Source organism: Nycticebus coucang, chromosome 7, assembly GCF_027406575.1.
Source record: "Nycticebus coucang isolate mNycCou1 chromosome 7, mNycCou1.pri, whole genome shotgun sequence".
NCBI classification, from domain to species: domain Eukaryota; kingdom Metazoa; phylum Chordata; class Mammalia; order Primates; family Lorisidae; genus Nycticebus; species Nycticebus coucang.
In genome coordinates this window covers 115,282,743-115,307,405 of record NC_069786.1, presented here as the reverse complement: position 1 = coordinate 115,307,405, position 24,663 = coordinate 115,282,743, and the positions used below count along the sequence as shown (strand labels likewise).

Genomic DNA, 24,663 nt, shown 5'->3' with positions numbered 1-24,663 from the left:
GTGATGGAGGGGGCCCAGGGCAGGGTGAGCTGGTGCCTGTTCAGTCTCTGCCAGGCCCTGCCAGCAGCTCTGCCACGGGGTTGGGTTGGGCTTTAACATTTCTAGGTCCCTTTTGCTCTCTGAATGTTCTATTTAGTAGCCTCCTGTTCTTGTTTCATGAATGTGCTGTGTTCTCCTATCTCTCTCAGGACGTTATAGCCGTTTTCGTGCAGTTCCTTCCCCCTGCATTGCATTTGTTTCCTCCAAGTCACTTTTGCTGTCCCAGGCTTACCTCCTAAGCCCTCCTCTGATGCCAGGGAGCCTGGATTTTCAGCTCAGGTGGGACAGTAAATGGTTTGGTTGCTCTTGGGTGTCTGAATGTACTTCACTGGGGAAACTCCTGTCACTATCTTTGGGTCTATCCTCTTGGGCCTGTCGGATCCCCAGAGAAGTCTCTGCTTCTCTGCCTGGGGCAGGTACTGTCCTGGTTGTCAGTCACACTCTGTTGCAAACATTCATTTCCCGTTAGTCCCTATACCCTCAGCTGTGCCTGGTGTCCCCAGGCCAGGGCCCACCTTTTACTCTCTCTAGAGCATGAACCTCCTGTCTTCTGCGGGGTCAGGGACAAGATCTAGACATGAGAGCTCTTTTCAATTTTACTGTTTTATGTTCACATTCACCCCCATCCCCAGAGGTGCCTGAACCTTACTGGGCTTTGTGCTGTGAACTTGACAGCTTCTCGGCTGTTCCATAGCCATGCAGAGTTTGCCATTCTCAGGCTTAAGGTTCCTACTTGCTGTCCAACTTCCAGAATTTGACACTGTTGTCAAGGGTGATGATCAAAATATTTTACCAGTGATTCTAGAGACTGCTGGCAGGCTGGAGGGATCCTGAGGTCCCCTGCTGGCCCAGGAATTAGACCTTTCCTTGCCAAATTGAGGGGAGGCCTGGAGATCCAGGTGAGGAGCTGGCGTGTTCAGCAGGTGGGGGTGCCCCTGCTATTTATGCACTGGAATAGAAGTACTTTAGGACTGCAACAACTCCCATGCTTGTGTTGTGAGGGCTGCTGGCTGTCCCCTTCCATTCTTTTCTTTTTTTTTTTTTCCTTCCTGTATTTATGCTTCAATTAAAGTTAAAAAAACCCTTTACTGCTGTTTCAGTGCTGAGATGGAGCAAGAGTAAGCATGTGTTCAATCGGCCCACTGCACCTGGAAGGATCCAGCTCCTGTCTTTGGGCTCAGCTCCTTCTCCTATGTGACAGTAGGGTGGCGAGAAGGCTGTGGAAGATGGCAGGCAGGAGGATTGCTCCTCCCACGTCCACTTTCAGGGACACAGATAAGAGATCCCTTTCCACTCTCTGCTTCCTAGATCAATTGTCTTAACTGTGGCCTTCAGGTCATTGATAGCATGGTGAGGTGTGAAGCCAGTTTGCAGATAGCTGGTGAGAGGGAGGTCAGAGCAGCCAGGGCTGTGACACCAGAGCACAGATGCCCTAGGGAGGCTTTGGGGCTTGATCCCAAGGAAGAACAAGGACCTAGGGCCCTGCTGCTTGACCTGATGCCATGATTGTAACTGATTTTCCCTTGGTGAATTCCCTTCATCTTCTCATCAATAGAAAGCATCTCTCCTTGGGAGGCAAGATCCCCCTCTTCTGTGGTGCTAAGGGATCAGGTCCCCCAAGGAAAGAGGAAGTTTAGGGTGAGAGGGACAAAGGCATAAGGGGATTTGGGCACCTAGAAAGGGACCTAAGGATGGGAAGAGACTCTGAGAGACCCCCACCTTGATGCTCCTGTCTAGAGGGAAAGAGGGGTTTTCCCCAGAGAGATAGGGGGCTTGCTGGATGAGATTAGGGTGGTTCTTACCTCTAGGGAAGCCCCCAAACTGTCATCTCCCTATAGGCAAGAAGATGTCAGAGACAGAACTCCCTGGCTAGTAACCTCATTAACATGCTGTTTTACACCAGGTCTGCATGTGGACACAGTCATTTGAGGTCCAAAAATGGCCAGAAAGTTCCTTTAGTACGTACTCTTCTCCTTCTGGGGGATGCCCAGCTCTCCTTGCTTCCATTCTTCCCTGCCCCAGATCCCCACTCCTCGGCTGTGGGTCGCAGCCCGGCCCTTATCCTCTTGACACCCACTTTTCCTGTGGGAGACATGTGCTTTATGTGTGTCTGTGTATGTTGTATATGATTCCACCATTTCCAGGCCCATGTTTGCTTTCTTCCTTTGGGCCCCCCAAACCTAATATGTCTGACCCTGTCCTATTCAAGTTCCAGCCCCTCCTTACAAACTTCAAGAAACAGGAGTGGGGGTCCCTCAGCCCTAAGAGGCTCCTCCCTGTCTTCCAAGTTGCTTAACAGCCTCCCCCCACCCTCCCCTACCTCACATACTGAGCCTGCGCATCCTTGCTTTGCCTTCCAAAGACAGAAAATACAAGGGAGGGGACAGTCTGGTGTTTGGAGAAGGGGCTCTGGGGGATGGGAGCAGATGTCTGCCTGTGAAGTGGCCTAGTCCCCCAGAGGGTCTAACATGGCCCTGGATGGCAGGAATTGGTTTTGGTTTCTGTCAAAGAATAGCAGGCTCCAAGCTGTGTGAGATTAGAGATTTGGGGCCTGGGGTAGCAGGCCTGGCCTGTTTTCCTAGTAAGGTAAGGAGGGACTTGGATACTTTTATAAAATTTTATGTGGAGTCATGGAAAACTGAAGACTCAAACCTCATTTGGGGAATAGTAGGGTGAAAACAGGTATCTCTGGGAGTGAGGGGCCTCATTGAAAGTTCTGCCTGCTGTCTGATTTGAGCATTTTCTGCTTTAGTGCTGGCTCATTTCCTTCTATTTGTCTTCAGTTGGGCTGAGGGTGCTCAGAAAATTATTGCTCCCTTCTCTCTCTTCTCTGAGAGGCATGCTTCAATTCCTCTCTCTTCCAGGGTTCCAAACTCTTCATGTGGCCCCATTCTACCTCTCCTCTGGCCTAGCTCCACCATCTCCTCACAATGATGTTTTGGCCTCATCATCCTGGGACTCCTGGCTCCTCTTCCTCAGGCATCCATTCCCTGGGCAGTGGTGTGAACTGCATGTTCTGGACAGGGTGCTCTGGCTGAAAGCATCTGTCTGGTGAGTGCAGTGGGGGGCCGGGGGGGCGGGGTGGGGGCGCAGCAGCGTGCAACTGGTAGACCCAGGAAGAGCTGTGGATAAACTTGCCCAGGTGACCTCCAGGTGCCTGGAGATGTGTGTCTAGTAGCTCCCGGGGGCACCTTGATGGATCAGATTCAGGCATTTCCACATTTATTTAATCCTCACAGTTACCCCATGAGGTTAGGAATCTTATCTCCATCTGACAGAAAAGGAAACAGAGGCTCAGAATAGGCAAATAATCTCACCCAGGTCAAAAGCCCATAAGTGCCAGGGCCAGGATTTGACCCTGGTCTCTTTGCTGGCTTTGTCCCTGGCTACTTGTCCTTGAGAGGAGACGATGGGGACAGTGGAGGGAATGCTTCTTACACATTTTCTCCTGGCCTATTTTCAACTGCTCTGGCAGGTAAGAAAGGCAGTTGCAGTGGTACTCATTTTGCAGATGAGGACATTGAAGCTCCAGAGGGCTGCGCCCCAACCTTATCCATCCACGGGGCTGACTGGGCTTGGCTGGGATGAGGCCGGCTGCCTAAGGGAGGTTACATCAGAGACCTTGTCCTTTCTGGTCTTCTTGGGGTTAGGCCTGCCCTAATATGTCCTGAAGCCACCAGACAAAGTGAACATAGAATGTGCCAGAAGCCAGGCTCACATAGGTCACAAAGGAGCCTGAGACCCTTTGGGTTGGGGGAAGAAGGAAGCCAAATTATACTGTGTGGTTCAGGGGAGACAGACGATGGGGGTCTGCAGGCTCCCAGAGAGCCTTGCCTTAGCAACAAGGGGACACAGGATCCAGCCAAAGCACACTGAGGTGCCATCTCCCCTGGCTTCTGTGGAGCAGTGTAGGACTCATGTCTGGGTGGGCTTAAGGACTCCTAGGAGCTTGTTCTAGCCCTGATCCAGAGGTGGCCTACTGCTAGTCAGAAGTCATGTGCCATGAGACCTTTGGCCCAGGGTGGTTCTATCCCTCCTTGGGTGTGTCCACTGATACTCCCGTCTGGGTCATTCCCTTCAGTGGTCTGAGCCTGGAGAGACTAGAGTCCCTGGGAGCCCCCAGCCTTGCTTGCTTCTGGAGTCTGGGGATGGGATCATGCCACTGTGTTTTATGCCTCAGGTGCCCTGGCTGGCTGGCTAGCTGGCTGGCCCCTACGCGTCCTCTTTCTTTGATTCCTTTCCTCTCCCCTCTTCCCTAGGTGCTGGCCCTTCACTGCATCCCTGCTCTTTGTAGGCTAGTCAGGAGCCCTCTATCTGCCTCCCTGCCTCCTCTTCCTCCCTCCCGTTTGCTCTCCTCCTGGTTTGCCTGTCTCCCTCTCTGCACTCACACTGGCTTTGGCTCACTCCTCCTCCAGTCTTTGATGTCTGTCTCAGCCGCACTGCCTCTCCTATCCTGGATCGTCTCTCAGAGGCTCCATTTCCTTCCTCCTGTCCTCCTGTCCACATCACAGCCGTGAGCACCGCCTGTGTTCTGTCTGTGTGGGTGACCCAGCTCCTCCTGGCCCTCATTCCTTCTCACAGCTCCCTGGGTGTCTGCAAGGCATAGGCCAGGGCTCTGGTCTCGGTAGGGGGCTAGAGAGTCCTGGAGTCTGTTTCTTGGGCCTCTCCTCATACTGCAGGGTTAGTGGTGTGGGAGTGGGCCTGGGAGAGGAGCCCAGTAAGATGACCCAGCTGGAAACAGATGGGGTGGGAGTGAGCTGCAGGACCAGTGAGCTGCAGGGAGTGAGCTTGTGGGTGGGTATGTACCTGAATTATCTGTCTGGATCTGCCCCTGTGTGCCTGTCTGTCTCTCCTGATGTCTTTTGCTGTCTGTCAGTTACTGTCACTGTTTTTGCCTTTCTGTGTCATCTTGGCTCCTAGGACTGGGAGCTCCCCTCCTGCAGTGCCTCCCAACCCAACCACCTCTGTCAGTTCAGTGGCAGACCAGCCAGTGGGCTGCCTTCCCAGGAAGGGGGGCGGGTGGGAGTGGGGCGCATGGTAATTGTGTTAGCTGGTGTGCATGCCACTGGGCTTCCCAGACTGGGCCCTCCCCTGTCCTCCGCCTTCCCTTGCCCTCCTTCCTCCCTTTCCTCCTGCTTGCTCCATTCATCTCCCTCTCTCTTTCAGTTCCATCAGAATCAATTAGACAGTCCTTGCTTTAATCTCATTGTGGGAGCCTGGGCTCAGACCCAGCAGTCCAGGGCTCCTAGGGCTGCAGACTCCATCCTAGCCCTGCAAGAAACACCCAGGGCAGAGGGAGGACCAGAATGCCCTCCGGAACTCTTCCCCACCCTCAATTGCTCTGGTCTGCCCAGGGAGGATACTCAGGCCTCAGGTTCCTCATGGATGGAAACCCACCATCACTCCGGGCCTGTCTCCACCCCTCCCCCACCCACCGTTTATCATGTCAGCTGCCATGGTGGGGATGGAAGTCATTTGGAAAGGGGCCCAGAGGACCTGGGATTCTCAGCCTGAAGAATAGAGAGAGAGGGGTAGGGGCGAGGTGGGGGACTGAATAATGAGCTGCCAGGGTCTGAAGGCATTCATTGTGCAAAAGAGAGTGGCCAAGCTGTTCTTCCCCAAGCAAGACAGACTGAGAGGAAATGGTCTGGAATTTGAGAGGGGGAATGGAGGTTAGGTATCAAGAGGAACTTCCTGCCTGTCAGGGATCAGAGAACTGCGCTAGTGGTAGTAAAGGGGAGAGAGAGAACTTAGGGACTGGACTCACTTCCTTGGGATCTGTGTGAAAGGAGGAATACTCCCTCCCTTCTCTCCAGTCCCTTCTCTCCCACCTTTCTGCTCTTCTGGCCACAATGCTGTGCTATGGAAAAGCCATGGCCTAGGAATGGGGGCCTCCGTCCAGTCTGGCACTACCTCTTTCTAGCTGTGAGATCCCAGGAAAGTCACTATACCTCTCTGGGCCTCTGTGTTCTCATGTAAATTAGGGGCAGGGGAAGGAATTGGGTCTTCTTCGAGTTGAGCTAGCATCATCACTGGATACTAGGGGCCTATTTCAGAACAGGGAGATGGGGTCCCCTGTGGGGGGTGGCTGGAATGTAGGTGTATGAACACCATCCCAGCTGTTGCAGCAGTAAGAGCGCTGAACATGATGACCCTCACTCACTCACACCCCAGCTGGATGGAGCCAGTGGATCTGGAAACAGGAATGGCCTGTCCTTCCTTCCTCTCTCCCTCCCTCTCTTTTATTCATGCAGTCACCCAATTAACTTACCAAGTAACTCATGTTTATTGGCCACAGGCCAGGCACCATCATAGGTACTAGAGATGCAACCCTGAATGACTGACAAGGTCCCCTGAGAGCTGGTGTTCTGTTGAGGAAGAGGGTGTGACAGGGAGGAAGTGAGCAGGTACATCAACAAGGGACAGTGCTAAGTGCTATGAAGAAATGAACATGCCGGTGACACAGAGTTGGGCTGGAAGGAATGGAGGGACTTTTAAGAAGTGTCAGAGGAGGCCACATTAGGAGCCCCACAGAGTCCACATGAGATGGGGTCCCAGCTCCCCAGGATCCCCTATTTTGTTGCCTAGAGAGAGGCTGGGGGTGGGGGGGAGTTCCGCGCCTTGTTCGAGGCGGCTGTGTAGGTCCACCATGAGTGCAGCTGCTGAAATCCATCCACGTCTGCGGCAGGTGCTGAGGGGCCTGGGAACCACCCTGGGAGGTGGGACCCATGGAGAGCCCCCTGGGGGCAGTGGGAGGAATCACTGTGACTGGAATAGTGGTGAATTCTACCTCTCCGGCTGGGGGCTGGGGAGAGGCAAGGCCTGAGCTGCTGTCCCCTTCTAGGGGAGGAGAAAGGCTTGGAGGTCCCTAGGGAGCTGTGGCTGAGCATCTCTTTCTGGGTGTGAAAGTGAGAGCTGGAGCCTCCAATCAGATGCCCGAGGGATTTTCCTCTAACAGGAGCCGCCTTTGTCCCCCTGCAGACAAAACCAGCCAGGAGCACTGTGGCCCTGAGGGCCTGGGACAGAGAAGGCTCTGTACCTTCCCTGACCTGCTCTCTTGTTTTCCTCACACCTGTGTTGGCGACCTTTGGGAAGCTTCCCATTCTCTCCCTTCTCCGGGAAAGGCGGGCCCTCCTGGCTCTGACCCAGGGAGAACTTGTGGAGGAGGGCCCAGAGCAGCCTCTCTCTGAGAACATGGCCTCCATAACACCTGGCCAGAGACTCTGGAATCTCCTCCCTGGCCTGCATTCAGCATCCAGGTCTCCAGGCTGCATGGACATGGTGGGGTGGGGGAGAAGTCACTCCTCCTCTCTGAGTCCTGGCCAGACCCTCAGCATGGCTCCCTAGCCAGATGGGGAAGGATGTGCAGAATGGCAGGACTAGGAGATAGGCCTGGGGGCCGTGGGAACCTGGAGAGGGCTGAGGCACATAGACAGGGGGCAAGGAGTCCCCAGAAGTTGAGTTAACCCAGGCCAGCTCTGCAAAAGCTGCACTGGGGAGGGAGAGGTGAGGAGCTGGGGGCTGCTATTGGATACCAGCATGGGGGCTTCCTGGGGTCTGGCAGGAGGCCTCTCAGGTGGCCCAGAGTCAGCCCAGGCTGCCCAGCCCCTCTCTCACGGTGTACTCCCCACGTCTGAGCATCCCCGCCTGGTTCTCATGGAGGAGACTTGCATCTGTGTCTCTGAAGCTCGGGGGCCTGAAGGTGGGATAGGAGGCAGGGAAGAGGAACTGAGTGCCTGCCAGGTGCTGGATGCAGTTTCTGGTGCTTTGAGTGCTTTGGGGAAGAAAAGAGATCGAGACTGAGAGGAGACCTTTTGGGCTTGGAACCCACCCCCATACATGAGTTTTGGTGAAAGAGGAAACAAAGGAGATCCCTGGTAGAACCTTCTAAGACAGCGGTTCTCAACCTGTGGGTCGCTACACCTTTGTAACAAAGAAAATACATCCTGCATATCAGATATTTACATTATGATTCATAACAGTAGCAAAATTACAGTTACAAAGTAGCAATGAAAATAATTTTATGGTTGGGGGTCACCACAACATGAGGAACTGTATATTAAAGGGTCACGGCATTAGGAAGGTTGAGAACCATTGTTCTAAGAGGTTCGGGAGTAGCTTCAGGAGGGTTTGGGGACCCGCAGTTGTTATCCCTTGGATTTTGCCTCTTCTGGTGATGAAAACAGAGCAGAACAGAGGCATTGACCTCCAGGTGATGAGACCTCTGGCATGAAGCTATGTGCTGGGTAGTAGGGACAGAGGTTGCAAGGGGCAAGTTGGGTAGACCCTCCTGGCAGTGACAGGTTGGGCTTCACGTCCCTGAAAGCCTTGGATACTTCCCACTCTCCTTGGAGGGTCATTGTCTTATGGCACCTCCTTCTGGGCAGTGGCTGGAAGTGAAGGACTCTGCCCTTCTGAGTCATTTTCATCAGGATCTACACTTTGGGAAGGACTGGTTGGATCTAGTCTTACCAATCCTTCCCTTTTTCTCCATGTTCTCACTCTCCTCATTTTTTTTGTGTGTGTGCATACAGAATTTTACTCTGTTATCCTGAGTAGAGTAATGCAGTGGCATTATCATAGCTCACAGCAGCCTTAAACTCTTGGACTTGAGCAATCCTCTTGCCTCAGCCTCCCAAGTACCTAGGATTCCAGGCATGCACCACCACACTTGGGGTCTTGCTCTTGCTCAGGCTGGTTTCAAACTCTTGAGCTCAAGCAATATCACCCACCTCAGCCTGCCTGAGTGCTGGGATTACAGGGTGAGCCATCATGCCTGGCCTCTCTTCCTTCTTTTATGTTTGCTGAGAAGACTTAAGAATTTTCTGGCTTGGTGTCCATAGCTCAGTGGTTAGGGCACCGGCCACATACACTGGGGCTGGTGGGTTCAAACCTGGCCCAGGCCTGCTAAACAATGACAACTACAACAACAACAAAAAATAGCTGGGTGTTGTGGTGGGCACCTATAGTCTCAGCTACCTGGGAGGCTGAGGCAAGAGAATCGCTTATGCCCAAGAGTTTGAGGTTGCTGTGAGCTGTGACACCATAGCACTCTACTGAGGGCAACATAGCAAAACTCTGTCTCAAAAAAAAAAAAGAAAGAAAGAAAGAATTTTCTTAAGAAGAAGTCATCTTATCCTCCTGTCTCAGTCTAGGCAAGGCCACACTTCAGTCACTCCTGTCTGAAGAATTATCTCTTATTTACAAAATTCCACAGGTGATTTCTTTCTATTAAACACTGATCCATTTGCTATGGGTTAAACCCCATTTCCTCCTATCTCATGCCTCATCTGTTTCCTCTGGGACCAGGGTGCAGAGGCTATGGGGGTTGAAGGCCCCCAAAGAGGAGGAACACCCTCTGGGAGGCTGCAGCCATGTTCAGCACTTGGCAGGAGATCCTGGGCATGAACAGAGGCCTGGCTAGGGCTGGGCTGGCTGTGGTTGGGGTTCACAAGTCCCCTCCACCTCCTTGCCTCATGTCCCTTCAGCTTTCAGCAAGAGCCTTTGTTGGGGGTAATGATGGCCCCTCTTTTTAGACGGTTGATAGGGGCTGGGAGCCGGAATGTCTGTCCTTCCCCTTCTCTCTGTCCATGCCGCATCAAGAGCCTCCTCCTCCCTCATTGGCTGCCTCCCTGGGCTCCTGCCCATCTCTCCCAAAGTGCCTTGTCTCTGGGTGGGAGCTGAGGTGTGGATGAGCAGGCCCAGCGGTCTGCTGGGGGAAAGGAAAGCTTGTGGGTAGGTGGGGGAGCTGCTGAGAAACTCTCAGGTCCTCAGCCTACATGTTGGGAAAGAGATCCTTATTGGAGCAGGAAGAAAGGGGATGGGGAAGCAGCATCACCAGGAAAAATGGCCCTGAGATGGCGCTAGTGCAGCCTGGGCCCCCAGAGTGTAGGGGGCGGGGGGTCTGGCAGGGCTCCAGAGGCCGTTGCTGTGGCAAAGGCCCAGTTGCAGCCCCTCCTCCCCCTTCTCTAGGGCCTGGCTGGCTGCCTTCCCTGTTCTGCAGCCACAGTCAGGGTCACAGCTCATGGCTGGTCTTCCAGCTCTCCATAGCCTGTCTGTCTGTGGGTCCCTGCCTGGGTCTCTCTGCCTTTGTCCCCTGTTTCTCTGCCCCCTCCAGAGTCCAGTGCCTCTGCCTCCCCTTTCTTTCTTTGCTCTCCCTAGTTCCAGGGATCCAATATGGGGATCTCAAACAATACTCCTGGGAGGCTCCCATCCTCTGTTAGCCTGGGCACAACAGAGGCAGGACACGATGGAGGAGGGCAGAAAGAGCCAGCTGGGAAGGGAGGCTTTGAACCCAGAACAGGAGGCTGTGGCCTTTGCCGGAGGGTGGCCTGAGGCAGTGTCCCTTCCAACCTGTGGAAGCTGTTTGGTTGGTTACTTTAGTGTCCCTGCGCCCTGAGTTGGCTGGGGAGAGATCTTAGCCAAAGAGTTCCGGTGCAGCCAGGATCAAAGGTTGGAGGGGACAGCTGATCCAGATTGAGTGCAGTGTCCCCAGGGGCCGTCCTGCTGGGGGATGTTTCTGCTTGGGTGGTAGAAGCCTGAGGTCTGCGTTTAAGTTAATCACATTATGCCCGGGGGAGCAATATGGGAATTGGAGTGAGCTCTGGAGGGAATCCACACCTGCTGCGCGCGCGCGCGCACACGCGCACACACACACGTATATACACACACACACACCCCACACACTTCGCACACTCACTGCAGCCTGGAGCACAATGCTGCTGCTGCTCCTGGGCTTCCGAGGCTGCTGCTCCTTCTTTGCAGGTGGACGGCCGGCCCCTCATCCCTGCCCTCCTCCCCTGCGCGGGTCCCGGAGCTCAGAAGTTGCCGGGGTGCCGGCGCCCGCCCCTCAGCACGCCCGGGAAGCCTGCCGCGGAGGCTGTCACGTGGCCAGCGGAGGAGGGAGGCAGCCACCGAGGAAGTCCCCGGGGGCGTCAGCGCCCTGCTGCCGCCCGCGCCACCCGCAGGGGATTCCGGGGAGATGGAGACACGTCGGGGCCGCGCCACGGGATCCCCGCCCCGCTCATCCCGCTAGAGGTGGCAGGACGCTCGGGCTGCTGCTTCGGGGCTGAGGATCGGAGAGACCCAGTGGGCAGGGTTCCTGACTTCCTCCCCCAACTCCCACCCCGCACCCAGGAGCAGCGTCCTCCTCTCCCAACTCTCGCGCCCCAGGCGCCCATTCTTGGGGCAACATGACTCGGCTGAGCTGGTGCTTTTCCTGCATGATCCGATGGGGCAAGTACCTCTTCTCTTGCCTCCTGCCCCTGAGCTTCTGCCTCCGCAGCCAGGTAACGCCCATTGTCACACCTGGCCCCTTCGGACCTTCCCTTCCCACAGGCACTCCTCTCTTCGCAGGTTCCTGGGAATCCCATTTGACTGTCACGCTTCCGCTCTCGGGGACACCACATCTTGGCGTTGTCACCCTAGCTGTCATCAGAGTTCGGGGACTTGGGGGGAGCCCCCACCTATGCTTCATTGATCCAGGACAGGGACTAGCTGCGCACACCCCTGGGATAGCACTGGAGTCTGTGGGAGGTTGGTGGATTTGGGGTACAGGGGACGTTCCTGGGGTTGTAAGTTTCCTCTGTAATTTCAGTGGAGGGGAAATTTGGTCCTGGAAATAGCTCCCTGACCTCAGCCCCCAGAAGCTGCAGAGTTAAGGCCTAGGGCACTTGGGGGGCAAGTCAGGAGGCATTTCCCACCACTCAGGAGGATGGAGGGATCAGGGAAATAGATGGGAAAGGGTGCGAGCTGGGGGCCCAGGCGGGAAGCAGTGTCCAGGTTCACCGGGGGTGTGGCTGGGGGTACCGGCAGTACTGTGGGTGTGTGTGTCCTAGTTGAGCTCTTTGTCTCTGGGATCCCCAGAGAGGATCCTTGCCCTTGCCTTTGAGGTATGTGTATGTTTGTGGGGGCAGGGGCACTGCCACGATTGTGGAGCAGGGGGCATAGCCACAGAGTAGGGAACTGGAAAAACTGAGTATAACCTTAAATTCTCCTCTAGAGGGGTAGGGGTACCCTAAGAGTATGACCAAGGCCTCCAGGAGCCTCTTATGAGGGGAAGGATTCCAGGGACTGGAGGTCCTGGCTTTGTGACCCACTCTTCACTCCCTGGGGGGAGCAGGTGGCCCCTGTCACATGGGGGGTGGTGTGCAGTCCACATTCTGGTTAAGAGTGCCTGCTATGATGACAGCCTGGCTAGCTTTGAATTCTGGCTCTACCACTTACTAGCTATAGACCTTGGGCAAGTTACAGAATCTGCCTGTATCTCAGTTTTCTGACCTGTAAAATGGGGATGAAAAAAATATGTAGGTCTTTGGAGCATTATGGCAATTAAACTTGGTAATGTATTTGAAGTGTTTAACAGTGTACCTACTCCATAGCAGGTGTTCAATAAAAATTAGGATTGTTATCATTATTGTTATTGTTGCCTTCCAGACCAGCAGGCAGGCCTGACCTGGGGTATATGGGGTATACCCCATATATGGGGTATATGGGGTATATGGGGATGGAGAGATCTCTCCATCCACTAGTGGATACATCTCTCTAGTATCCACTCTTCCCATCCAAGGGATCTTCCTACTCTATTGGGTGTTTGAACTTCCAGCCTTCTCCCAGGCATTGCCTCTGAGCCTCAGTTTCCCCCTCTGCTGTTCCGCAGTGGGGAAAGGTGCCAGCGGGCTCTTGCTCCAGTCACCCAAGGTATGCTTTGAAATCTTCCAGCAAATGCATCGTCCCCAGGGATTGGTTGGAAGGCAAGCACTGCAGCTTTGGACCATCCCTGTCTGCACTCCACTAGGCTCTGAGTTCAGATGCTGTGGAGCCTGGATTTCTAGATTTGGGAAAAGGCAGCCTGCAGCAAGAAATGGCCAGTCAGGACCAGGTCAGTTGGGCCCCGGGCTGCTTAGCATTTCCCCCTCATTTGCAAAGGTAGTGGAGGATGGAATTGCTTAGCCCACACTCCCCTTCCTCCTTGGTGAAGGTTTCAGCTGGGTGCTGGGGGAGAAGGGGCTGGATAAGCAGCTGCAGCTGCCTCCCTCCAGCCTTTGAGGGGCCTGAGTCAGGCAGGAAATTAGAGCTGGAGAAGAGATCAAGATCATGGAGTCGAGCTCTGGGAAGGATCTTATTAAACATTGCTGGGATTATGCCCAGACACTGTCCCCACCCAGGGTGCTGGTGGAGGGAAGGTAGGGGAAGGAGTGAGTGATACTTCTTTCTGTGGCAGCTGGGGAAACTGAGGCTCAGACGGGCTCTGCTTTTTCTCTCAGGGAGCACCCACATATCTGGAGTGCAAGGGAGTGACCTCAATTTAGTACCAGAGGGCTGGTGGGTGTGGGGCAGGGAAAAGGGCCTCCCCTGGCTCATGTGCTGCCTTGGTGGGCATTAGCATGAAATGTCCAATGTTTTGGGCTGATGCATCTCATCCCAGGGCTTGGAGAATGGGGCATGGGTGTGACTTGAGCCCTTACTCATGCCTTGACTGCAGTGAACATCCTGCACAGTGGTATGTGGAGCCTCTGCTAGAGGTGTGAGCATCCCAGAATTCAAAGTCAAGTGTGTACAGGGATGGGGCCGGGGTGAGGGAGCATGGCTTACCTGAAAGAGAGAGTATAGGTGAATCAGGGGCCAGACCCTTCCTATGCCGGGGTCTCTTCCTTGTGGCTCTTCTGGAGCAATTAGGGATCCAGTGGGTTTCAACTGACCCACATAGTAGTGTCCTTGGCTTCCCTCTGTGTGTCTCTGCTTCTCCCTACCAAGTTGCCACACTAGCTTGTGAATGAGGAGTGGAGAGGACTAGGGAACATAAGCCCTCGTCCCTGAGTGACTGTATTGCTACTTGAACTAGCAGAGAAATTCCCAATTCATGAGAGGTGTGGAATCATTCTAGCTGTGTGACTCTGAGCCAGTTGCTAGACCTCTCTGAGTCTTGGATTCTGCATCTGTGAAGTGAAGGTTGTTACTAGGCTTCAATACCCAAAGCCAAGTGCCTGGTTAGTTGGTACTGAGCTTTCCAGGAGTGGGGATGAAATTTCACAATCTCAGGGTGTGCGTCCCAGAGTGGAGTGCTTTAATGTATATTCCTATGTCTCAGGCTGTTGGCATCTGTAGCTTAATGTTTGTAGGAAACCCCTAGAGCCAGCTCTGCTCCTACCAATTGGATGTGAGGAACTGGGACTGGCTTGGAGGAAGGCTGTGGTGTGTGTGACCCCAGTGTGAAATGTGGAGGTCTGCAGTGTTTAGGAGAAAATCCAGGGCCTGGGGCCATGAGACTGGAATTCTGCTCCTGATGGGATTTGTGACCTCTGGTAAGTGACACCATCTTCCTTGACTGCAGTGTAGTTGTCTATTAAACAAAGGAGCTGGATTCGGTGCAAGGTGCCCAAAGGCTAACCATTCTGGCAAACACGTTCAATTTGACCCTCAGAGTGGTTTTTAAAAAAGGCAATACTTTCAAATTTCCATTTTTTTCAATTTTGTAAAATGATTTTTTATATAAAAATACAGGATTGGGGCTTGTCTGGCAGATTGAAAGATCTGACGATGTGGGCTTGTGTTGCTGCATTTTGCCATGGCTGGAGCTGAGGCGTGAGTGTCCCTGTCAGCTAGGGCCTGCCCCCACCAGGGAGCCATTGACCCCCTGCTGGCTCCCCTCATTGAACCTCTGTCTGGTCTCTGAAGGCTCTTACTGTGGCCCTGAGGCAGCTGAGCTCGAGGGCCTTTCCTGCTTTGATGCACTGTGACCTGCAGGTGCTGTGACCAGGGTGACAGAGGAAAGGCTCAAAGCCGTAGCAGAGGAGGGAATAGGCACCGGGAAGATCATTTTGATGGACAAGAATCAAAGATAGGAAGACTGGATTAGATAAGGCTGGGCCTTGACCTTGGGAATTTGTGGCATTGCAGAAGGGGGCGCTAGAAGGAAGATCAGCTGGAGACCACCAGCCTGGTCACTGGGTGGGTGAGGAAACCGAGCCTAGGGAGAGCCTGCCAGGCTCAGGCTCCAAGACCATTAGCTCATTTCTGCATGCAGCCACCCTCCTCCCTGCCTTGGCTAGGCTCCGGGCCCATGCCGGTGCCAGGACCAGCAGTCCTGATGCTGTTTTTACAGTACTGAGTAGGGGCTTGGGGGGAAGACTGCAGGGAGGCCTCGGTGTGCAGGAGGGTGAGAATTAAACACAAACCTGCCAGAGAAATGTCTGAAGGAGTTGAGGGGAGGATGGTGCAGGGTGGGGTCTGGGTTCCGAGGCTTCTGGATCCCACTGTAGAACACCAGCCAGTGTGTGAACCCCATGTCTGCTGCCTGTGAGACACTGGTCTGGGCTCAGGGTGGGGATCCCAGGCTCAGCAAAGCCATTGCAGCCTCTGGAGTCTGCAGCCTGCTAGAGCCCCACAGTGGGGTGCTGGCAGCAGGCAGGGTGGGTGCTGCAGATGTGGGCAAAGGTGTGGGGGTGGCCTGAGGCCCTTTCAAGAGGGTCAGAAGGAAGGTTTGGTGGGAAGGGGGTGGTGGATGCTAAGAGTAGGAAAACAGGTTAGGGTCCATTGATTGATTGATTGATTGGGTTATTCTTCAGCCTTGTCTGGTGCCTGCTCTATGTTCTTGCCCACATGTGGTTGGGGGCAGAGACACCAGGCCCTGAAGGAGGAGTAAAGGCTTATAAGCCTGGAACAGGGTCATGAAATACTGTTGGAGACATCTCAGGTGGCAGGTTTAACATTCAACAGGGAGGAGGATGGTGGTTAAGTAGCAGGAAGGACTTGAAGACATGAGAGACCCCCACAGGCTTGGGGAAGAGGAGGGGGCATTCCGGAGGCAGGTTCCTCCAGGGCAACCCCCAGCCCTGGGTCGTCCACTCCCATTTTCCATCCTAGCCAAGGAGCCTGCGGAGGCAGCAGGGCCCCCTCAGGCTGCGTGGGAGGCCAAACAAGTTGGTGTCGCTGTGACTTGGTCTTTAGTCTGGTTTTCCAGTGTTTCTGGGAAGCTTCAAGGTGATTTCTGAGAACTCCAGAGATAGCTGCCGGGAGACAGGTCTTCAGTGATGCCAGCGGCAGAGAGCTGTGGGAGCAGGCAGGGGGATCCATGAGAGTGCCTGGGCATAGCTTGTCAGGCTCTTGAACTTGTTCAGGGGGTGAAGGGAAGCTGGCAGGGCTGGTGATGATGCCTGGTGGGGGGTGGCACAGAGGCTCTCAGTGAGGCCTCCTGAAGACCAACCCTTTGCTTTTCCCTGTACCCAGCGAGGGGAGAGAGGGAGGGTTTGCAGGGTGTCTGTCTTGACATCCCCAGTGGTGACTGTAGGACAAGCATCATGTGGGACACTGGTCTCTTTCAGTGTTGGCTATGATTGTCAGTTGAGCCCCAGCAGACTGGTGTATGTGGTCCAGCGCGACAGTGTGATTCTGGCAGGAGTGCAGGCTAGCAGCAGAACATTTTCCAGCCTCAGAGCTCTACAGGACTTGGAGAAGTGTGGAGAGAGGACTTTCATTCCTTATCCTGAAACCTTTACCAGAACACAGACTCTTGTCTCAGGCACCTACTCTAGGAAGGAGCAGTGTTTGACATCTCACTTCAGTGTTGTCTTCCCCCAGATTTCTTTTTTTTTTTTTTTTGGCCGGGGCTGGGTTTGAACCCACCACCTCTGGCATATGGGACCGGCGCCCTACTCCTTGAGCCACAGGCGCTGCCCTTCCCCCAGATTTCTAACAACCACCAAACAATAGATGGCTAGTTCCTTGTGCAGTGCACAACCTGCATGCTTGAATGTGGCAGCCTTTTCTCGGATGAACAGTGAGTATTTCCCTTCCCCTGTGGTCTCCCAGGTAGATAGATGCCTTGACTAGACTGTGGACTGGAAGTCACACTTAGCCGTACAGGTCCACCTGAAAGGGGAGGCTTGTTCAGAGGCAGAACCTTGGGTTTGCCTTGTATGTGGTGCTGACAGAGTGACATGACATGATCTTGGGTGGTGGGGTAGAGAGGCAGGGGACCTGGAACTTTTTGTACATGTGGCCCCAGACAGGTACAGCACACTTGTGTGTGTGTGTGGCAGGGGGGAACCCAGGCACAAGGACTTTCTTGCTAAGTTATTCAGTCTAGGAAAATAGTCTCCAAGTGCCTGCTCTGGGAGGGGCCCTGTCCTCCTCATTCTGTGTGTTTATATGAGTTGGACTGTGTGTCCTGGTGTGTGTGTTTGTGTCCACAGAAGGGTATCGGGCTGAGCTCTCTCTCCCTCCCCTGAACAGCTCCAAAGAGCAGCATGGGTGATTCACCAGCCCCTTCACACCCTCACTTGGTCCAGCCAAGGCCAGAGCTCAAAGAGGAAAGTTTCTGGGAGGGAGGGTAGTGGATCCAGACAATGAGGGCCCAGGGTGCTTTCTGTGGATTCCTGCAGGGCTTCCCAGGAATAGAGAATACATTTGGATTCTGTACCCAGCTTCTTCCCACTCTTTAGACCCCACACTATTGCCCCTGGGCATACCTAGGGAAGACAGAGGGGAGGGCTGGTGGGCAGGGGAAACTTGTGGGGGAGCAGTAGCCTGTGGAATGGTGGGAGGGGGAATTGGGCCCAGGGAGGAGGAGAGGGAGGGGGAGGAGGAGGAGGAAGTGGGGAAATGCAAACCAAATGTTGGCCCAGGGTACAGTCAAGAAAAACAGACTCTCATGGGAGCCTGGAGCGGGGCTCCTTTTCAGAAGGGCAGGAAGGGCTGGGACAGATGTTTAGAGGAAAGAAAGAAAGAGAGAAGGAAAGAAAAAAAAAATGAAATAGGAAAAAATTTGGAACAAAATCCACAGCCTGGGGGCAGGGCCATTCTTCCGCAGTCTCAGCCCGGGTTCTCCTGTGTTAAGGCCTGTCTTGGGCACTGAGCTTGGCATGTGGGCACCAGGGTCTGTCCCAACTGTGTGTGTACAAATGTGTGTGTTCCAAGGCCAGAAAGAGAGGGAGGAGGGGCCAAAGAGCCTCGGGTGTGCAGATCGGCCAAGCTGGGGTGTTCTGTCTGTCCATCAGGGTCTGGAGGGTTTTGGAGTGAAGCCCCCGAAACTGGTTTGCTGGGGGCAGGGGCCTGTAGGGAGGAGGGCAGACTCCAGACCTGCCAGCTCCAGATCAGGAGCAGGAGGAGGGATTTTGGTGGCTCACAAGAATGTGTGTATCTTGGTGGGGGAATGGCTTCAGTGGGACCTACCTCCGATAGCTGTCTCTTTGCCTTGTTCCCTTTACATCCCCTGCAAAGCAGGGCTTTCTGACCCCCAAGGCCACCGGTGGAGCTGTGGAGGAGGGAGGAGAGAGGAGGCTGGGACAAGGGGGTGGAGTGGGGGAAGAGGGGAGGAGGAGGGAGGGTGAGCTGGAGGCAGCAGGGCAAGAGGCCCGGCAGATGCTGGCGGGCCGGAGCAGCAGCAGCCAACTCAGAGCGCCCTTCTGCCGGCTCTGTGGGGGCTGTGAGCTTTGGGGGGCCCTTTGCAGACCCTGTGGCGTGTGGCCTGAGGACGGGACTCAGCCAAGATGACGTGGATCTGTCTGTCCTGCATGCTCTGGGTAGGTCTAGCTGCTTTAGCCGGCCGTTGTCCTCCCCAGTCTTTCAGCTGAGAGCCTGAATGGGGGGTATTGGCAGTGAAGAGGGGACCTTTCTGCTTCTGGCAGATAGAAGGACAGACTGACTTGAGCAACCCTCAGCTCAAAGATCTGCCCACGAATGGGGCCCAGGCCCTGGGTCTACGGCTCACTATATCCTTTCCCACCCCCACCCTCAAGTGAGTCCCTGGCTGTGAGTAGAAGGAAGGCAGCATTAAGTCTGATTCTTTTTGGAGCCCCTTCCCTTTACCCTGTGCTATGTGAAAATTTTTCATCCCCCTCAGTTGCCCAAGTTTGAGGAGGGGCTATGACGGGGCCTGGGGAACAGGGCATAGCAACCCTGAATATCAGGTCTAGAAAAGCCAGGTTGGGGGAGAATTCTGAGACTCCATCACTTTTATCCTGTCTAGACTCAATTTCAGCTTCCACCCACTGCCAGCCCATCCACCACAGCCCTCCTCTGCTTACCAAAACCTGCCCCCCACCCTGGAGGAGGGAGCCATGGCCTTCCCTTCCTCCTTTCTCTTCTGATCTCAATTCAGGAAGGTGGGTATCAGGGGAGGGAGTACCTAAGGGGCGGAAAGGTCTGGAGGCCACATGGTGAGGGTTAAAAGTCTTGAGGTCAGTCTTGGGCAGAGGCTCCTGGGAAATAGAGGATGGAAGAGGCCTGGCTGCTACAGGGGGTGGGGGTACAGGAGGAGGAGACCTCTTCCTCAGAGGACCTTCTGTGGGCTGTCTGAGCTGGGCAAAGGCATGCACAGGGTCAAGAGGGTGAGGAAGTCATCCCTGGCTGAGGTTACTGTTGGGCTCTGAGAGAGTGATGGCTGGTTTGGGGGAGGGGGCTTGCTTTAGGCCCTGGTTCCAGATGTAGCCTTTCCTGATATTCTCCCTGCTTTGGACAGTCTTCAGGAGGGCCTTCTCAGTCCAGGCAAGTTCAGGCTGGGAACATTTGTGGGAACTTAGACTTGGGCAACCAGGCTTTCTTTGGGTAGAGAAGAGAAGGATGAGGGAGGGTCCTAGAATGAGGGGGTTTGGGTGACATGCTGGGCTGGGTACAGGGATAGTCTGAGTAATGGATCGAAGGTGCTTGGAGCATCCTGCACAGAGGTTACATCTGTAGTTTGTGGGCTTGGTGTTGACTTCTGTCAAATGGAAGGCTTGCCAAGTTCATCTCTGTACAATAGGGTGGGAAGCAAGGGAGACTCGCAGCAGGGAAGATGGTGATTAGACTTCCAGAAACGATGTGTTTTGTCAATGAAAGAGGGCTTTAAAAGCCCCTTTGCTTGAGAAGTCTTGGGAAAAGTGCCTTACCTCATGAGCCTCAGTTTTCCCATGGGTAGAATGAGGATTGCAGACAGGTGGGCATGAGAGGTAGGTGTGAGCTTCTGTATCCAAGTGCCTGTGCAATGCCTGGCAGGTGGAGAGTGCCCTACAGATGTTATACCCTCCGTGGGTATAGAGACTACAGAGAGGGGTCCTGTGGATGCTGCCCCTGGGCTTCTTTAAGACCAGACGAGCCCATGTCTCTCCCTGGTTCCTTTTCCTCCCCTGTCCTGGTGCCCTAGGCCCTGTCTCTTCCTGGCTGGCTGGGATGCCCATGGCCAGGGTGGGCTGGAGTCTGAAGGAGCGTGGGTGGGCTACACAGAAGAAGCAGTCCTGGCACCAGACAGGGCTGGGCTCGAATCCTAGTTCCATTATTTCCCATAATTATGGATAGACAGTTTTGGCGAAACAGTTCTCTTCTTGTGCCTCAGTTTCCTGATTTGTAAAGTGGGAGGGATAATGTCCACCTTCTATGGTTGGGTTGAAAGAGACAGTAGATAGCAAAAGATCACATACTCAGGCACACAGTAGATGCTCAATAAATGCTGGTCCTTTCTCTACTCCACAACCTCCCACCTGGCTCTTGGCATTGCCTGTATCCCAGACCTGATGTGGGCAGGGGGAGGATATCTCTGGGAAAGATATCATGGGACAGGGCCCCACTCCCCAGATGATCTCTCCTGACTTCCCAGGGACTCTGCCAACCTATTCTGGGGTCAAAAACTGTCTGTCTGGGTCTGCGGCTTCACAGGGGAAATTGAGGCATGGTCTGGAAGAGATAGGTCTTGTGCCTCAGGGTGAATGCGCATGTGTATGAGGTCTGACACTGAAGTTGGGAACTTGTTTTAGAGAAAGTGCTATATACCTCATTGCTGACTATCATTAAGTCACTTTTGAAGTACTCCTCTTGGGAATCTATGCACCGATCCTGGTGCCTAGTTGCTTCAGCGCAATTTTGGAACTCCTTTGCTAGAATGGCCATCAGAGCTGTCAGCGTATGGCACACAAAAACACACAACAACAATCATGAATGCCACTCAGCAAGATACTGCTACGTGTTGACGCAAACACAGCTGTGAGACACTGATATACCAACGTTATAGAACCTTACTAAGTTGTTTGTACAGTGCTGCCAACACAAGTGCACATGACGTGTCTGCAAACTTAATTGTCAGACCTTGTATGATGACAGCTCTGATGGTCATTCCAAAAAAGGAGTTCCAAAATTGCTTGAAGGTGAACTAGGTACTGGCATCAGTGTATACCTTTCCAAGGGGAGTACTTGGAAGGTTTCCTTAGTGATAGTCAGTAATGAGGTATATAGTACTTTTCTAAGATGAGTTCTTAAACTTAATTGTTGGACCTTATATGTATTCAGATGTTCTTGTATGAGGAGAGCTGCAGATGTTTCATCCAAGAAGTAATATATCTGTGGTGTCTAGCTTAAACAAGCTCTAGGAATAAAAATCACTTTATTAGCAGAGCTATTTATTATGCATAACTTGATTTTCTCATCAAATGCTCCCATTTGCTAGTACATATTCAAGTAGAGTTTATTTAGAAAATAATTAGATCCCTAGCAATTGAGGCTTTTAGGTACTGTGCAGTGGCATTAGAGCTGCAGGCCCTTCTTTTTTTTTTTTTTTTTTTTTGAGACAGAGTCTCACTTTGTTGCCCTTGTTAGAATACCATAGCATCACAGCTCACAACAACTGCAAACTCTTGAGTTTAAGCAATTATCTTGTCTCAGCCTCCCAAGTAGCTGGGACTACAGGTGCCTGCCACAACGCCCAGCTACTTTTTAGAGATGGGGTCTTGCTCTTGCTCAGGTTGGTCTCGAACCTGTGAGCTCAGGCAATCCACCCACCTTGGCCTCCCAAGTGCTGGGATTACAGGTGTGAGCCCCTGCACCTGGCTGCAGGCCCTTCCTTACAGAGGGGCTGCCTCTGTCCTCAGGGAATGGGGAAAGGCCAACGTGGGTCTGATGAACCACAGGGTAGAGGCTGGGGCCAAGTGCAGCTCCCCTTGAGAAGGGGGGTAAACTGAGTGGCTTCAATCTGATCACTTGAGTTTTTTGACACTCCCAGAAACTTGAACACTATTCTGTAAGGCCATGTTCAGCTACAGAAAATGATGTGTTCTATTTCTTGATGTCCTGCCCTGTGCTAAGTACACATGTTCATTAGGAGTGTCTTTGTGAGCCCCCAGATTCCTTGTGCCAAGTTCCTGCCAAGGGGACCACAATCTAACCCTTCAAACTCAACCTCTTTAATTTTGTTCACCTGTATGGCCCTCCTGACTGAGGTCTAGGAGCTGGGCTGGGCTGCATGAGATTGGCCAGGGTCTGAAATGAAACTTGTTTTGCAAAGATCCCCAAAATGACACGTGAGGGAGGCACAAGTTTGGACAGCAATGATGTGCTTTCCCTCTGCAGTGTTGGGAGGAAGTGTAGCATGCTGACCCAGGGTACAGTGCAGGGGGTGGGGGTGAACATCTTGGCCCTGCCACTCCATAGCTATGTGAATATAGGCAAGTAGCTTCACATCTCTGTACTCTGTAGGGCTATGAAGTTTTAAATGAGCAAATTCACACACGCATTTAGGAAAGTAAATTTGCACAGTAAGAGCTCCATAAATGTTAGCACTTCTTGGAAGATGGCACATTTTCAAGGCCACCTGCAGATCTGAGTAAGGCCTAGAACTGACCTGCTGCTTCCCCACCCACAGGATACTTTGGGGCAAGGCGTGTAGCCTCAGTGTGAATGGGGTCCTGAGAATGAGGCAAGGGTCTTCTCCTGCAGCAGTCAGAGCAGGCACCTGGACACCAGGACGACTGGGTGAGAGCCCTGGCTCTGTCATTGACTAGCTTTGGGGTCCCAGCAAGTGACATGGCTTTTCTGTGTCTTACCTGGTTATCTTTCCTTCACTTAACACATGTTCATTTGAATCTCTCTGTAATTCTGTGAGGTAGAAAGGGAAAAAGAGTCCCAGTTTGCAGCCAAAGAGATGGGGACCTGTGGAGGTAAAGTGGCTGCTCATGGCCACATGGCCACTGGTGGGAGCATTTAAGGGAGAACCTAACCTGGGTTGGGGAGGTGTCAGGAGACCCTTGGGAGGTGAATTTTCAAACTAGATTTAAAGATGAAGATCTAGAAACTAGATCAAAGATGAAGCTGTGAACTCAGACACCCAAGTACAGAAAGTGAGAACGATTGAGGATGGGTAAGATTAAGCAAAACTGGCCAATAGTTGGCCCCTGAAGCAGAGGGGCTGGCCACTGCTGGTGAGCTGTTCCCCCCACCAGCCAAGTGCCACAAACAGGCATGTGGGCACACCTGTCAGAACTGCCCTAGCTGCAGTCGTTAAGAACTGGGGACCCTGCCTCAGTCAGACCTGGATGTGAACCTTTGCTCCATCCTGCCCTACTGGGGCAAGTTCCTCAGTGGCATTATAGGATCTTTGGCTCTCAAGCCCTCAGCTTGCTCCTGAAATGTTGGTGGCTGCCCTCTTCCCTTCTGTGGAGATTTAGGGGTGCTTGGAGTCTAAGAGTGTCTCCTCAGGCAGGTGATGACAGCAGTTGGTGTCTGTGGCTGGTGATGGGACATGTTCTCTATCTTCTGAGGGCAGGTCCAGGGGAATGGGGTGTAATTTCACTCTAGGGAACTGTGGGCAGGCAGCACCTCCATTCATCTGATCCTTCAGACACGGAGGACATGGAGCAGAAGTGTGTGCAGACAGAAGCAGGTGGTCACGTGTACACAGGGATGACGACGATCCCAACTACCTCTGCTGAGGGCTTGCTGTGTGCCAGACCTTTTCTACCAGCTTTCCTGGCATTATCTTATTTTATCCTCACAACCACCTTTTGAGTGGTCTCTATCCCATTCGATGGATTAGTAAAATGAGGCAAAGAGTGGTTCAGCAACTTTTTGGCTAACAAGTGCGGGAGCAGTTAGAACGTACCGGTACAGTGATGGGCTACAAAGACAGAGCCACGGAGGAAAGCAGGGGACACCAAAGCGATATTCCTCCCTGCAATGATAGCCTGAATTGAATCATAAGGAAACAATTAGGCAAATCCAAATTGAGAAACATGGTGCAAATCGCCTGCCCTGAAGTTTTTTAAAACATCAGTGAAAAAGTGGATAATGTGTGTAGATTAAAGGAAAAAAGACCCGGCATCTAAAGAGATGCACACTACTAACTGGACCTTGAATCAAAAATGAAAACAGGAAACAAAGGCCCAGCTGTAATCTGCTATCGTGGGTAGCAGGGAATTAGGATACGAAGTGCACATTAGACAACAGGACTGCATCATCCTTCCCTGCCCTCCCTGCTGAATTCCCGAGCGTCATTACTGCACTGGGCTATTTGGAGGACAGAGAAAGCCAGAGAGGGCTGAAGTGACAACACGGGGACGGTTACTGAGTCCAGGGGAAGGGCTTGCACAGGTCCATCTTTTCCAAAGTTTTTATAGTTTTCAAAATAAGAAAAGCAGACAGCAGTTGGGGATACTGATTCTGACAGTGGCTGTTGGTGTCCGGGTTGATCCTCTGCAGGATGAGGTTTGAGTTAGACCTACGAGGATGCCTGCCTGGAAACTGAACCAGCAGACAGAAGAGGAAGGACATTCTGGGCAGAGGGAACAACCGAGCAGGGGCTCAGCAGTCCAGAGGAGTGGGGAGCTGCCAGGCAGTGTGGAGCAGTCTGTGTGGATGCAGGACAGAGTGGGCTGGGTAGGGGCG

The 24,663-nt window shown here is 53.3% G+C and overlaps 1 protein-coding gene across 3 annotated transcripts in view; it reads left to right on the top strand.

The window, feature by feature from the left end:
• Positions 1-24,663, top strand: part of TNS1 (tensin 1) — a 218,177-nt gene that overhangs the window by 560 nt on the left and 192,954 nt on the right. For 2 of the 3 annotated variants that reach the window (XM_053598392.1, XM_053598391.1), the window contains exon 1: positions 18,398-18,560. The exons of the other annotated variant lie outside the window; for it this stretch is intronic. In XM_053598392.1, the coding sequence (XP_053454367.1) occupies positions 18,528-18,560 (33 nt within the window). In that variant the 5' untranslated portion in view covers positions 18,398-18,527. Of the gene's footprint in view, positions 1-18,397; positions 18,561-24,663 lie in introns of those variants that run through there. 3 annotated transcript variants of the gene reach the window in all.